The 15,878-nt window shown below is 40.9% G+C and overlaps 1 protein-coding gene across 4 annotated transcripts in view; it reads left to right on the top strand.

Annotated features, from left to right (window-relative positions):
• Positions 1 to 301: 301 nt before the first annotated feature.
• The window catches only part of CBFB (core-binding factor subunit beta), a 51,577-nt gene continuing 36,000 nt past the window's right edge, over positions 302 to 15,878 (top strand). For 2 of the 4 annotated variants that reach the window (XM_063140938.1, XM_063140937.1), the window contains exons 1-3: positions 302 to 425; positions 3,635 to 3,721; positions 11,371 to 11,487. In XM_063140938.1, coding sequence (XP_062997008.1) covers positions 348 to 425; positions 3,635 to 3,721; positions 11,371 to 11,487 — 282 coding nt within the window. In that variant the 5' untranslated portion in view covers positions 302 to 347. The remainder of the gene's footprint in view (positions 426 to 3,634; positions 3,722 to 11,370; positions 11,488 to 15,878) is intronic. The other 2 variants (XM_063140934.1, XM_063140935.1) reach the window with 1 other exon arrangement.

Here is a 15,878-nt window from a genome sequence, read left to right as displayed (position 1 = left end):
GCGCGAGTTTTTTGGGGGGGGGAGGGGAGCGAAATACAACAAAAATACATGCCTCTCTATAAACAGTAGGGCTTGGCTGAAGCGCCCGGCAGCAGCAGCAGCAGCAGCAGCACCTCAGCGACGGCGACAAAAGCCGGCTTCGCCTGAGGTAAACGAAGGCGACGGAGGTGGAGCCCGGCTGAGGGAAGTCAGTCAGTGGGTCGGTCAGTGAGTGAGTTAGTCAGTCAGTCGCGGCGGCGGCTGCTGCCGCTGCTCGTTCCCGCTTCTCCCCGTGGTCACTGCCGCCGCCGCCGCCGTCGTCGCTCGCCGCGGGCGCCGGGCTCGCTGGCCGCCGCCGCCTCCCCACCATGCCGCGGGTTGTCCCGGACCAGCGCAGCAAGTTCGAGAACGAGGAGTTCTTCAGGAAGCTGAGCCGCGAGTGTGAGGTGAGGCGTGGGGGGGGGGAGAAGGGGGCTGAGGAGAGGGAGAAGAGAAGGAGAAAGAAAGCGGAGCGGAAGTGGAGTGGAGCAGGAGGAGGCGGGGAGGGACGCGGCACGGAGCCGGGCTTGAAGCGGACTTGGGGAGGCTGGTGGGCGAGAGAAAACGAGGAGAGGAAGGAGCCCGAGGGACGGAGACGGGCAGGCGCCGGCGAGAGCGAGCGAGTGAGCGGGCGGCCGTTTCCCCGGGCGGCGGCGGCGGCGGCGGCGGCGGCGGCGGCGGATGGGGAGGGAGAGGAAGGGAACTTCGCGCCGGCGAGACGACCGCTAATATAGTTTTGGGGTTGGGGTGACAAGGGAGAGACGCTCCCTCGGGGTCTCTCTGCTTTTTCTGTGCGCGGTTTTACTCGAGAGTAAGCCGCCGCCGGGCCCCCACCCACCCACCCACCCAGTCGCACGCCCTCGGCTAGGGTTTGCCGAACGAGGAAGGCTGTAGCAGGGCTGCCGCCCCGATCCCCAAAGCGCTGCGCGGTTGGGTATCGAAACTGTGCCCTGTTCAGTGGGGTTAAGGCGAAGGCTTACTCCCGAGCAAACGGGCTGCATCGCCGGAAGGAGGAGAAAAGAAAAGGCTGATTCAACTCGGTCAACAGGCTTGCGGATCGCCGCCGTCCTATACACGCAAACCAAATTAAGATCCGTTCTTTCGCGTGTAGGCATATAGGACTTCAGCCACTCCAGCCTATAGCCACTTACGTGGGAGTAAGCCCCATTGAACTCAGAACTTACTTCATAGGAGTCAGGGATAGCATCCTTACTCGAAAGTAAGCGCCTTCCTGAGTGCCAGAACGCTTTCTTTTCAGTATGGAGGTGTAGGATCGGGCTGCCCTATTGCTGCAATCCTATGCCACACTGACCAGCGGTGTAGCTTAAGGTTGCAGGGGTGCGGTGGGATCAGAAATCTTCTTACTCAGAAGTAAGTCTTATTGAATTCAGGAGCGGGTTACTTCGGAGTAAAGATCCTGAAATGCAAGTCTCTTCCCTCCCCTCTTTTATGCACACTACTTCAGTGAGGCATCCCAGACTGTCCCTTCGCTCCATACCAGAAAGAGGAAGTTATTTCTCAGGGGGAAAGTGGGGGACCCTATCTCCTTTACCTTGCTTGTACGCTGAAAATGATTAATTGGAACTGGGAATAATGACTTTCTTATCCTGTTGCTAATATGGGTTACTATAAACATGTGTTGAAAAGAGTCTGCCCTACAGACAGCCTAGTTCTGACTATGACAACGAGCAGGGTAAGAAGCACCTATGTTACAGTCAGACAGTAAATGATTTTGAATATTCATAGGCCAAACCATGCATTAAAAAGTAAGGGGAAATCCACCCTCACTTTTGTCCTGATTTTGATTTTAAGGCCCTTGGGTAGGTATAAGGCATTAACCCATGTTGTGATTATGTCTGCGTAGTTACCATAGGATGCTGTGTCTCTTCTGTTCCTCCACAATCCCAGGAAGGGATTTTTTTTGGGGGGGGGAAGGGGAGGTTAAGGGTAATAAAAATCCTTGATCAAGGATTGTGTTCTTTTGTTGCTGACATAGGTTTACCCATTCAGATCTATTCCTTAAACCGTGTGTTAATTATGCTTCTAACCATCTTTTCACATAAATATGCTGGTTAAAGAGTACTTTTCTTTATATTGTATACTTATTTTAGGTAACATGTGGAATTCTAAATGTTGTGTTGTTGGGTATGTATAGAGCGAGGCAAGCAGTACTTATTCCAGATTGGTTAGTACCAATTAAAGATAAATAACCTTGTATATGATTGCTCTAATATGCATCAGTTGGCCCAATGTTGCTCAACCAGACCTTTTGTTCCCATATACCAGATATACAAGACAGCATTGGCTGAGTTCGGACGACACGCTAATCAACTGGGGTGTTAATAGGAACAGAATGGGAAACAACCGTTGATTAGCGTGTCGTCCGAACTCAGCCATTGAGTCTGGTGCTAATTAGACCCTGTTCAATTTGAGAGGGGTGTGATTTTAATATTTCTAACGACAAAGCTGTGTGTGTAGAGTGAGGGTCTTTATTAACACTTCTACAGTTCTTTTCAAGGTGTGAGCTTGTGAATATGTTCTATATGGGTACAGGTTTTCCCCTGAGGCTCTCTGAATTTGGAACACACGTGGCAGTTCCTATTTCCCCTTTTTCATTGTGTGCTCACAGTGTCCAGCTCATCCATGGCATTTATTGCCTCACATACTACTAATACCATTAAAACAGAAACTCAACTTCCTATTTTTAGTCTGGAGCAGTTTATAAACAACACTCTAATATTTGTTGCTGAATTCAAGCTTCCTTTCTTCCTTCTTCAGTGTCCCATAATGGAATGGTAGATTCCATATTGAATTCTCTTTTGTCTTACCCTCCATGTGTGGCTGTAGTTGTACATCATGGAAATGTATTCCTTATATGCTTATGTACTCTTATCCACAATGAGCACACAGAAATTACTGGATCTGTATTCTCTAGCACCTACTGTCATCTTGTTAAACTACTTGAGAGTGTATAATTGCCATTTTTTCAGATAAAATCTGATTAATTGGAGAACATTTATTTATTTATTTATTTATTACATTTCTATACCGCCCAATAGCCGGAGCTCTCTCATTTAATGCCTCTCCTCCACCATGGGTGTTCTCTACACATTTATGGTGCTGAGGAATCAGCTATTATCTTTGTGTCTTCTGTTTTTCATGGGTGCACTGTCATCCTCTAGCTATGAAGTGCTGCAGTTTAAGAAGAGCAAACCTCCCTTCATGTAATTTTGTACCTCCTGCATTGACAATATTGATGTCTCTCCTAATCTTCCACCCCACTAAGTTCTTGCCTGTCCTATTTCATTGGCTATGAACAGTCTGCTTGAATACCTGTATGCCATGAGAAGTAAGAAGCTGTGAATCATAATTTAGTTTTCAAAATAATGTTGAATTTTATAAAGAAATACTTTTCTTTAATTAAAAGTTTTGAGAAATGGTGCCATGTTGATACTTTGTTGCATCTACTTTGAAGGACTGTCTGCTCAACCTCACAGGAAGTAGGGGACTTGGTTTGTGCTTCAGTGCATGATCTCTGCAGACTTGTCCTTATCTCTTCCCTAGTATTGTAAAAGAAGCCGGATTCAGTTTGTGATTTGTCTTGTGTTCTTTGTAGATTAAATACACTGGCTTCAGGGATCGACCGCATGAAGAAAGGCAGGCCAGGTTTCAAAATGCTTGCCGGGATGGACGGTCTGAGATAGTAAGTATATATGTTTACATCCTATTCTTTTGTGAAACTTACTAGTGTGTCTTCATCCCCTCTGTTCTGGTCAGCTTGGAGATGCAGCTCATCTCACTTCAGGGAAGGATAAAACTTCAAGATGCTTAGGAACATATCCCATTTCTTTATGCTAGCATGCCAATATAAAATAAGTCTTCTGAGCTGCTTGTTGTTAAATGTGGTTCCCCTCCCCATCTGTTCCATTCAGAAGTGTATGGGAATTAAAGTATAGACTAGATAATTAGAGCAAGCTTTCCAAACCTGGTGCCCTACAGATGTTTTGGACTTCCACTCCCATCAGCATAAGCCAGCATGGCCAATGGTCAGGAATGCTAGGAACTGTCATCCAAAACATCTGGAGAGCACCAGGTTGGGCAATGCTAAGCTAGAGACTAGATTAATAGACTGTGAAACTTCAGCTGTTCACTTAATTCAGATCTATTCCTTAAACCGTTATTTAAATAACTGCAGACGGTGCCTAATTAACCAATGCATACTGCTCCTTTTAAAACAAGCATGTACTCTTTCTTCTTGGAGAGCTTGCTGTTTGAAGGAACTGCTTAATATTGAGAACAATTCACTGATAGTTTGCATCACTGATCACTAACTTCGTTCTCCCATGCCCTTCCCCTAAGGAAGTCATGTTGTAGAATAATGTTTGGCTATTGTGCGATACTTAAATGACAAACTCTCTTGCAGTTTAGAAAAGCTTCCTAGCCTGGCTAGGAAGCTGGTGATTTGTAGTCACCCAAGGTGAGTGGGTGTTGGTTGTCAACCTGACTAGGTTCTTAAATTCTTTAAATGGCAGTTTTATCACTTTATAAATAAAAGTGCCTAAAATTACTAGATATTAAACAACATGCTTTTAAAAAGGCAACTTTTTGCCTATGCTATCACAATCCAATTGTAATAATGTACAATTTAGTGTAAAAATATGTAGAACTTTAAAGTGTGTGTAAACGAAGGGTTTATGTTTATGGTTATGAACACTCATTGATAACTATCTCAGAAAGAAAAGCCCTCAAAATTAAGTATTGCTGTACAAGAAAAACTTAAAGGCTGTAAGAGATAAGTTCAAGCTCTATCTGATTGGCATTTATGTTAACAAAGCATATAGTTAAATAGAAAACACTATCATCTTCTGTAGAAAATTAGCTGTGTTTTATTATAAGTTTTACAGTTAAAAATATTTTCTTTTGTGAAATTGGTTAAGAACATAAGAAGTGCCATTCTGGATCAGACCGAGAGTCCATCTAGTCGTGCACTCTGTTCACACAGTGGCCAACCAACTCTCGACCAGGGACCAACAAAACAGGACGTGGTGCAACAGCACTCTCCCACCCATGTTCCCCAGCAACTGATGCACACAGGCTTACTGCCTCGGATACTGGATGTAGCACATAACTATCAAGCCATTGATAGCCTTCTTCTCCAGGAATTTATCCAACTCCCTTTTAAAGTCATCCATTGGTGGCCAACATTGGTGGCCATGTTGTAGTAGTGAATTCCGTAATTTAACTATGGTTACAGTAATAGTACATTCCTCAGGGCTATATTATAGTATGCAACTTTGATGTATTAGAAGAACTATCTGGAACTCATTACTTGATCTCAAAAGAACATAAGAAGTGCCATGTTGGATCAGACCAAGGGTCCATCTAGTCCAGCACTCCGTTCACACAGTGGTCAACCAGCCATCAGCCAGGGATGAACAAGCAGGACATGGTGCAACAGCACCCTCCTGTCCATGTTCCCCAGCAACTGGTGCACACAGGCTTATTGCCTCGAATACTTGAGATAGGACATAACTATCAGGGCTAGTAGCCATTGATAGCCTTTGCCTCCAGGAATTTATCCAACCCCCTTTTGAAGCCATCCAGATTGGTGGCCATCACCACATCTTGTGGTAATGATTTCCATAATTTGACTATGTGCTGTGTGAAGAAGTCCTTCCTTTAATTTGTCCTGGATCTCCCACCAATCAGTTTCATGGGATGACCCTGGGCTCTAATGTTTTGGGAGAGGGAGAAAAATGTCTCCCTATCTACATTCTCCATACCATGCATAATTTTGTACATCTCTATCATGTCTCCCATGTCTCTCAATTTTGACTTATTTCTTGAATGGAACCTGTGCTCTTTACCTGATGACAGGTGATGTATATGGTTCCGTAATTTGAATTCCTTTGCTTAATAAGGTATCTTTGTACCCTCCATTGTCTTCAAGTGTGTGGCTTTTAGATGTCATGAAAATAGCTGAGGGAGTCCTATGTCAGTGTCTTGAAGGCTTTTATAGGCTAGGTAACAAGCATATGCATTATTATTGAAGGTCTTTGATACAAATACTTGTGGATGCTCGATATGCTATTGAGGACCTATGATTATAGGTTCATAAATTAACCTAGCTTGTGCAGAGTTATTGTTTGCCAAGCACTTGTTCAGTTTCACAATAGCATCCCCATTGCAGCCAGCTCATCTCAGCAGACTTTTGATTTTTGATCTTAACAAGATGTTGTCTCTCTAGATAGATCACATTGGCTGCATTTGGATATCACAATAAGCCATGGTATATTGAACAAGCCTAGGGCTTGCACACCTACCCCTTTTCTCTTTCAATGTGGCCACAAGGAGAAGCAGTTGATGATTAACTGCAACTTGTTTTGTCCACGCCTGACAAGCTGTGGTTAATCTTAACTCTGGTTTGTTTGAAGCAAACCAACTTCAAAACATGTGTTATAAACACATTTGTGGAAAACTGGTTGGACTTTTTCACATTTATTAATACGAATCCTGGCGAACCTAGACCCCCAATGACTCAAGAATCCTTTTGGTCAGAGGTTCTAACTTAACCTGCATCTTTTTCTGTACCAAGTGCTTATTGAAGGAATGAACACCCATGCTTTTTTATAGTGGTGCTGTGGGAACATTTATATTGTTGTTGAGTGTTTTCTTTTACTCTGTGTGTTTATTGTATTTGTCCTTACTTGAAAATCAATAAAAATAGTATTAAAAAAATGTGTTATAAAGTTGGCTTGTTTTTTCTTTTAAAAAAAGCTAGTTAAGATTAACACAGTTTTGCTTTCAGACGGAAGCTTCCAGTCTCACTGCAGCTACAAGGGGAGTGTGTGAGCTTAGGTTTTGGCTAGACTTATTCCCATGTTTTATCATGATAGCCAAATAAAGCCATTGCAGTTGTGTGATCTTCAAAACAAAACCCAGTAGTAATTATACAGCAGACATATCTTGCTCTTGAAACTTACTGATCCTGTTCCGACAACATGCTAGGCCGCTAACCCTTTTGCAGTAAATGGTTAGTGAGTGTAATCCCCTTTCCTTTTGTGTCATGTCTTTTAGATTGTAAGCCTGTGGGCAGGGACTGTCAAGAAATACTTTTGTAAGCCGCCGTTAGAGCCTTTTTTGGCTGAAGGGTGGCATAAAAATCCTTAAATAACCATGGTTATGTAGCCAGCATGGTTAGGAATGGTTCATATGACATGCTAAACCATAATGTTTAGCTCAAAATGCTTAACCACAATGGCTTAGCCTGTTGTCTGAACAGGGTCATAATTGTTGGTCAACTATGTTAATTTTTATTAGATTCCAATTTTAAAAAGAGGAAGGGTTGCAGATACTGCTGTTGCAAAGGCAAGTAGTTATAAGCATAGGTTTGGTACAGATTAAGGAGTTTTCTCATCTCCGGCACGATGTTTTCTGTTTTATGACATCCTTAAAGTACAGTTGTGTCAAAATGAAATTCACTTGTTTTTAATCACACACACACACACACACACACACACAATATGAACTTGTGCATGAGAATTTATATATAGCTATTGTAAAGTGTAGACTAGATTGATGATAAATGGGCAATATAAGTAGTCATAGTCCTTAGTAAGAAGTTACAGTTGGCCGCCATTGAGATGTTCTCATGATAAGCTCTTTTGTTTTTGCTTTGGAAAAGTATTGAGGTTGATAATTAGTTGCCTCTCAGCATTAATTAGGTATGAAGAGGTAGTTGGAAGTTGAAGATAGATAGATAGATAGAAAATCAGTCAAGTTCATGTGTGTTAAGCCTATTCAAAGCTGCCACAGAAGCCTAAAACAACCTTTTTGTTGATGAGGCACGTCTGTGGTTATAATTTGGTTGGATGGCTGTCTAATACTTTAATTGGGATTCTGTTATTTTAGAGAGAAACCTCCAGACTACATGTGATCCAGTGATATTAATTATTTTTATTCAGTGGTTCTTTCATGGTGATCTTAATGTGAAATCCTTGGCTAGACCAGGCCTATATCCCGGGATTGTCCCGGGATCATCCCTGTGCATCCAAACGAGACACAGGATCCTGGGAGCAGGCAGGGACAACCCCTTCATTTGCCTGGGATAATCCTTAGGTCTGGCTAAGGCCGTAGTCTCCAGAAGGCAGCCATATTAATCTATTGCAGAAAAAACAAGTCTTGTGATACCCTGAAGATGAACAAATTTATTATCACATAGGTTTTATGGACTATAACCCACTTCATCAGAAGCATGTAATATTATGGAGGGTTTCAGGTTTATATACACTACATATAGTGTGGGGACAAGGGCGAAGAATTGAAAAGAGTGAATGATAACACAAACACCCTGACACTAGGTAAGCCAATTAACACATGTAGTGTGATAAAAAAATCCTTAAGGAGGCCATTGTGAAGCATGTACCTATATAAATTGCAGGCCTCATGGCCATTAACCTGGCCAATTTTATGGATTTTGTTTCTTCCACCATCCCCTGCTTTTTGTACTATGTAGCCTAATGAAGTCTGAGAATTTGAAACCTTGCACAATTTTGTGGAATTTTAGTTGGTCCTAAATAAAAATATTGCCCAATTAGATTTTGGATTTTTCCCCCTCATGGATCAGTATGGCTTCCTTTTTTGCTGTTTTTAAGGTCATTTAATGTTACAATACTAAATTCATTATTTAGATCTTACAGGAATCTGTAACAAAATATTGTGGTGTATCGCCAACACTAAATAGAGTTCTTACTCAAGGCTCTAACCATGCTAGGCAGGACCCATTTGCTGTTTGGGGTTTATGAAGGACCTCTTTTTATCTCCTCCCTCATGAAACCTTCCTTGCTATGCCACATATTGCTAAAGCATTCAAGCACCTGAGTCCTTCATTTTTAACCATGCAGCGCACTTCTCTCCTCAACTCTAATGCTCACTTCTATGAAATAGAGGCTCAAGCAGGCCAAATACCCCTTCCTCTCCCCACCGCCACATCACTTTTGACGTTGCTTCTATCAGTTTCTCTCAGGCTTTGGCTTCATTGATAGGCTCTCACAGTCTGCCTTGCCTCTAGTTTCTTTACCACCACCCCTATTTCATTTTCCCTGGGGCAAAAGTGAAAGCTGACCATAGAAAACCATGGAGGATTCCTCGATTTTAGTGTAGCTGTGTCTGGGCAGTAGAATATCCCTCTGTCCTCCCCCTGCCCAACAAAAAAGCAGCAAAAGGTACCAGGTGCCTGAAGGCTTGTTTTGATGATCATGTAGATATCCTTGGTATTCTAGTGCTGATGCAGTAATTGTTGTTTGTTCCCCTGTTGTTGTGGCTACATACATTACATGGCTACTGGAGGTTATTGAATAAACAGTGCTGCTACTTTACATCTCAGTTTCAGATATGAGAATGACCCTGTTCAGACAGCATGTTAAGCCACAGTGGTTAAGCCTTTTGATCTAAACATTATGTGTCATATGTACCATTCCTAACCATGGTGTCATATGTACCATTCCTAACCATGGTGGCGACATACCCACGGTTTAAACACGCTCACTAACCATTTGCTGCAAAACAGTTAGCGGCCTGATGAAGTTTCTAGTTTCCATCCTCTACCCTAAATGAGTTTTGGAAACAATTATATGTTCTTCATTAGCTTCCTTTAAAACATCTTCTCTGTTTAGGAGCCATATAAATGATTTTAAAAGGTTTCCATTATTTAAAGAATGTAGTTAAAGAATAGCTGATATTTGAACTTTGGTTTCTTACAATGATTCGTTATTTTATTTGGTGACCAGATTAGGTAAGTAGAAGATGGAAGAAAAGTGGAGATTAATCACTTTTTAAAAAATGTACACCTAACAGGCTACCAACTCTAATGCTATATAGAACATTCAATATTTCCTTCAAATCCCTCTTCAAAACACCTTAATTGTCATTCACAATTGAAACACAGCCCTAAATACTTGTAACTGTATATGTTTAGCGTATATACGAACTTTGAAGCATGGGTCCATTGTTGCCTTATATTACTAGGTAAAGCTTTATGTATGTATCTCAGGCCTTAGCTAGATGGGGCTTTATTCCAGGGTGAACCCCGGGATCATCCCTATGCATCCGTATGATGCACAGGGGATCCCGGGATCAGGAAGGGATCATTCCTCCCTTGCCCTGGGATAGAGCCCTACACTTTGGGCCTGGTTTTTCCACAGTCTCAGGCTGAGCCCGAGACCGCGGAACATGTGGCCCGTTGCCGCGGGTTGGCCCGGCTCCGTGCGATTCCTTGCGTGGAGCCAGGAGCCACGCACAGGGCGCTGCACTCCTCAGGAGCACTGTGCCCATCGGGGGTAGGGTGGGGGGAGTGGGGAAATTATTTTAATTTAAAAAACCACTTACCTTTTGCGTACGAGCGTTTGTGCGCTCCCTTCGCTTTAAGAAAAATTTTTAAATGGCGGGCGCGACGCCTCTCCTAAGGTTGTCACGTGTAAACAGAGAGGGATCTCGTGTTAAACACAACGTGAGATCATCCCTCCTCCGTCGCATGATAAAAGGTAGGTCTAGCTAAGGCCTAAGTTACTTAGCGATTTGTAGTAGCTTGTTTTTATTTTGGGTATTGGTTTTCTTGTGTTATTAATAGCATCCAGTTTTTTGAGCAAATTTTTTTTGGCTGTTTATAGAGACCAGTTCTTGAAATTAACAGAAATGGTTAATAAATGCTCTTGGTGGCATTTCTGAAGCTGCAACATTTGAATCCAAAAACATACTTTCAGTGTCTGCATTCATTTTACTTTCTATTGCTGTAGTTTCTCTAGTGAGTTTGTGTAAGGTACGTTGTGTTCCTTCATTCTTTGTAAGTGGTTGAGACAACTTAAAGTAGAGAAATGTTATTTTCAGTTCAACACCCACAAACTTTTACCTGGTATTTGGTTTCCACATTTTAAAAGCTATGCAGAGCTAAGGCTTTCTACTCATACACTGTATTTAAAACAGCTGCTTTCTTATGAAATTGCTTAGATTATGAAAAGGCACCCCTTAAAACATTATAACCAGCTAGTAAAGTAGCATAAGATTTTCAAATAGTATGCTGAAATAGATTCTAATGTCTGCAAGAACAATTTAAATAAAGCATTGATTCTGTGTTGTAACTTATATCTGAGGCAGCCAATAGCAAATGTTGTCAAAATGAAATCAGATGTTTGTAACTTAATACTTAAGAAAAATGATGAGTTCATGTTTTTGACTTTGAGTATTCTCTATGCTGCTTGGCTTTAAGACATAAACTGATGTAAAAATAAATGACTGCCTGCATAATTTATGTAATGTCTTGCTCCCTGATCCTGTTTGTATTGATTTTTCTAAAAGGCTTTTGTGGCCACAGGAACCAATCTGTCTCTCCAGTTTTTTCCGGCCAGCTGGCAGGGTGAGCAGCGGCAGACACCAACCCGAGAATACGTTGACTTTGAAAGAGAGGGAGGCAAGGTAAGGACAAAAAGTATAAATCATGATTGTGTAGGTATATTTTCCAGTGGTTTTAAAATAAGAACTAGAAGTTATTGATGTGGAATAACTTTGCTATAGCCATATACATTAGTACTCAATTTTTTAATGGTGACCAGTTGACTATTACTTGGTTGAAATCCCGTGAAAAGTATATCATATTATGCATGTTATCTAAATGTAGCAACAGTTTAGTGGCTCTTCATGGCTTCTGCAGAGGAGGGAACATTTCTCCTTGTATGTGCAGAGCTGCTCCTAATCTTGTAGCGGCTGGTGAAACCCTCAGTTGCCAATAGGTCTATGTGTATCTTGATACACTAGTGGATTTTAGATTGTGCTACACTTGTTTTAGCTGTGTCAGTTCTACCAAATAGTCCATACTTTCTGCAAAACATTCTCCAGAAGTCCTGCCTTAGCTTTTTCTAGTCATAACACCACAGATAAATGACTACCCTTGTTTGTAAACTTTTTTTTTTCTTACAGTTTTCCCATTCCATCGTATTTCTATTTGGGCCTTTGAGCATTTTTTTGTATAGGACTTTATTTTAAAGGATTATTTATTAGAATTATTTTTTTATTTCTAAGGAAGAACAATCCTTTCCTATATAATACTCCCTGAGCTGAACACAGAAACATAACATAACATGAAAAAATTTTTTTTGAAAGGGATATTGATGTGAGGGTACAAGAGAAAAAGCTCTGAGAAGCTAACTTCAGGAGTTTTCCACAGTCTGGGAAGCAAATTTGAGAACGTTGTAATATTTCCATGAAATATCTTCACTACCATATAGAATAGAACCAAATACTCCTACTCTGTTCTTTCATAATGCTTCCTAATAGTATTCAAGTGTAGATCTCTATTTTTCGAGTTTTAGTCCTCGGCCATATAGTACATGACATTTTTCCAACAGAGATGTAGGAAAGACCTTGTACAAAAATAGTGCACAAGGTGAAGAGTGACTTTTGTGATTATTACACATATTATTGAAAGATACAAGCTGTTTTCTGGAAAACATTCCTGTGCATATTTTGGTAATTTGCATCAGAACATTTTAACTTTGATTTGGACAAATTTTGGATGCCCAAGAAAGTGTTGAAAAACCCAAAGATACTGAAAGCTACCAACAAACTAATAAATGATAGCAACCCAAAAAGCTGTGTGTGATGTGCTGACAACCATTCATCTATTTCAACAGAGCTCAGCTTTCTTCTACTGAGATTGTTGGGGCACCTTCAGTATTGCTCACATTATTCTAGATAAAATCTGCACAGTATGAAATAGATTAGATTAGGGAAAATTACACTCAGACTAGTCTACCTTACAAGGATAAAATGAAATACTGAATCATGCCTTTTAGTGTTTTGCAATAGGAAAAGGTGAATATGCATGAATATATTTTCCATTAGCTACTCTGCAACCTCCAGATGTATCAGGCTACATCTCCCATCATCCCCATCTATCAGGGCTACCATGCTGGCTGTGATGATGGGAGTTGTAGTCCAAGACATCTGGAGGACACTAGGTAGGGCAAAGCTGCTTTACAAATTTGTGGCCTTAGCTAGACCTAAGGATTATCCCAGGCAAATGCCTGCTCCCGGGATCCCCTGTGTGTCGTTTGGATGCACAGGGACGATCCTGGGATATAGGCCTGGTCTAGCCATGGCTTGTGTGACTCTTCTAACTGAATGTCATTGTAGATCTAATTTATGTATTCTTTGTAAGCCCAGAGGACATAAAAAGCTTGTGATGATAACTTCATTTATTTGTAATATTTCCATGATTTTTTTCAATTAATTGAGGCTTTTGCATCATTTTTATATTCATTTTTATTCTGCTGTTTTGTTCCTGCTTTCTAATGAGGGTTCTTACATTGACTTATAATTCTGTATACCACCTTGATCCCCCCACCCCTGAAGAATGGCTCTTTTAAATAAAATTAGCTATCTACCAAGTTTTGTCTAAAGTGAAATTTAAAGATGAATCTGGGAGTTCCTATGTGGACAAAACACCTGAGGAATTTTCAAGGAAGCAAAAATTCTTCATCTCTAAGGATTAAAACGCACTTGCTTTTTGTTGCAAGCTAGCATATTTAAACTTCAGATAGAGATCAATATTAGTATTGATAACATTTCATATGTAGTTGTTGACCAGATGTATAGCTGCGCAAAGAAAAGTACTGAAATTTCTGGAGCAGGCCCTTGTTGGAAACAATGGACTAGGTGGACCAATGTTCTGAAGTATGGCTTCTCTTGCATTCATTGGGCCTGTTCAGACAACACTTCAGGCTCTGTGGTTAGTGAAACTGTGGTTTAACCAAAAGCCTTAACCAGCAGGGTTTAAGGTATCTTCTGAACAGGTCTATTGTCTCTAAGGGATGTTTTCTGTTCAGCTGAAGTTTGTACTACCTTAAGTACATTCTGCTGTGTTAAATAAATCTCTACTACTTGTAAGTTTCCATATTTTAGACTAAAATTGGTGGATGAGGGGTGGGTACTCCCTTGTATGATGAGACACAGGTAGCCTCTGGCAAGGAAATTTTTATCACATTATCCTAAATCGTGTATTTGTAGCTAAATAAAGACTTTGGTCAACAATATAGGTTTATTCCCATTGATAGCCCTTTCCATATAGAAGGTATTTGGTGTGCAATCAAATTTTACAATTGTTTCAGTGCAGCCCTCCCCAGCCTGATGCCCTCCATATATTTTAGGTTTCAACTTCCATCAAACCCACCCATCTTGGCCAATGGTCAGGTGGACTGGGAGATGTAGTCCAAAACATCTGAAGGGTATCAAGTTGGGGAAAGCTGCCTTAATAGATTCCTTTGCTTTCCAACAAAATGAGTGTAATTATGGGATACTGCCAAAAACGTGGGGCCTGTAAGTTGCAGTTTCCAAATCTGGAATACTCCAGTCCAGCAAGGTCTCCTGCCTGTCCACATGACTAATTTGGGGCTGGCATATGCTGTTTAGTTTCCACAACAGTCTTTCCAAAATGAGCACAGGACATTGTATTTCCTGTGACACTTCTGTACTACTGATTGTGCAGCCATGTAGACATGGCACCTGAGTATGAATAGATACTGCATTTTCTGGCTTACATAGCCTGGAGTATTAAAACTGATAGATCTGCTTAGATGTAATTGGAATTATGCGAAGACATAAGTGATAGCTCCTTGTGAAGGGAAGTGAGATGTGAGACTTGCTTGGAGCCTAACTCCTGCCTTGTGTTTGGTAAGGCATCTCTCTTCTGATTTCCTCATTCTTTTACATGTTTCTGTATTATCTCATCTCTTCCCCCACTCCCCGTCCTTACCCATTAATGTATAGAATAAAGACGATTCTGTCTGGTATAGTTCAATAGTGACAAAAGAAGGAGAGGAAGATATTTAGGGAAGTACTTTCTAGTCTTCCTCCTTTCTTAAAGCTTGAATTTTCTATGGCACAAAGGGCTGCTCTCGTCATTTTTAAGGTTCTTGAATTAAGTTATAATGCAAATTAATAATAATAATAATAATAATAATAATAATTTCTTACCCGCCTCTCCCTTTGATCGAGGCGGGGAACAACATTAGTACAAAAAATACAGTATAATCAGATACATCAAATTAATTAAAAGAGCATATAAAAACAATACAACATCAAAATAACAATCAACACATCTTAAAAATTCTTGGTTTAACATTCATCTGCAAATTTAATGTAGAAAGGCTGCACATATATTTTTAGATGAATGCTAGAAACATCCACATGTTAAACTGCTGGAATACACTTAACAGTATGATGGCTTCTAATATTGGATGCTAAGCATCAGAATGGGCAGTGTATAGCAATCTTTTCAATTTGGCTTTTAAAACTGTTATGTTTTTAAGGTTGCTTTTAGTGTGTTTTTATTTGATGGCTTAAGCTGAGAGATACTGACTTACCTAAGGCCACCCAGTGAGATAAGGTAAACATTGGGGTGGTTCGCATGTAACACTGAACTGTGATTCTATACTAGGTGCTTAAGATACAGTGAGCCTGAACAGAGCTTTGGGCTTGTACACTCCCCTCTCCCATCTTCTCCTTGCACAGCTGGGAAATGACTTCAGCATGTAGTTTCACTTGCACAGAATCCTGGTTTAGTGTTATCTATGAACCAGAGATTGCAGTTTAAATCAAATTCTGGTTAATTTAACAAGCCAGCTTCACAATCCATGATTCATACATAATGCTGTGCTGGGATACTGTGAAACTGAAACTAAGAGCTACAAAAGTCTTTCTGGCTGTGTGGGAGGAGAACGAAGTAGTGAGTGAGCCTGAGTTTTTGCTTGGGCTTGTTGCGTGTAGTATGCTCCCAAATTTGTTGGTGATGAATACTGTTTAGCTCATGA

Source organism: Elgaria multicarinata, chromosome 14 (assembly GCF_023053635.1).
Source record: "Elgaria multicarinata webbii isolate HBS135686 ecotype San Diego chromosome 14, rElgMul1.1.pri, whole genome shotgun sequence".
NCBI lineage: Eukaryota > Metazoa > Chordata > Lepidosauria > Squamata > Anguidae > Elgaria > Elgaria multicarinata.
Note: the sequence above shows the minus strand (reverse complement) of the source record. Positions and strands in the feature narration are given on the sequence as shown.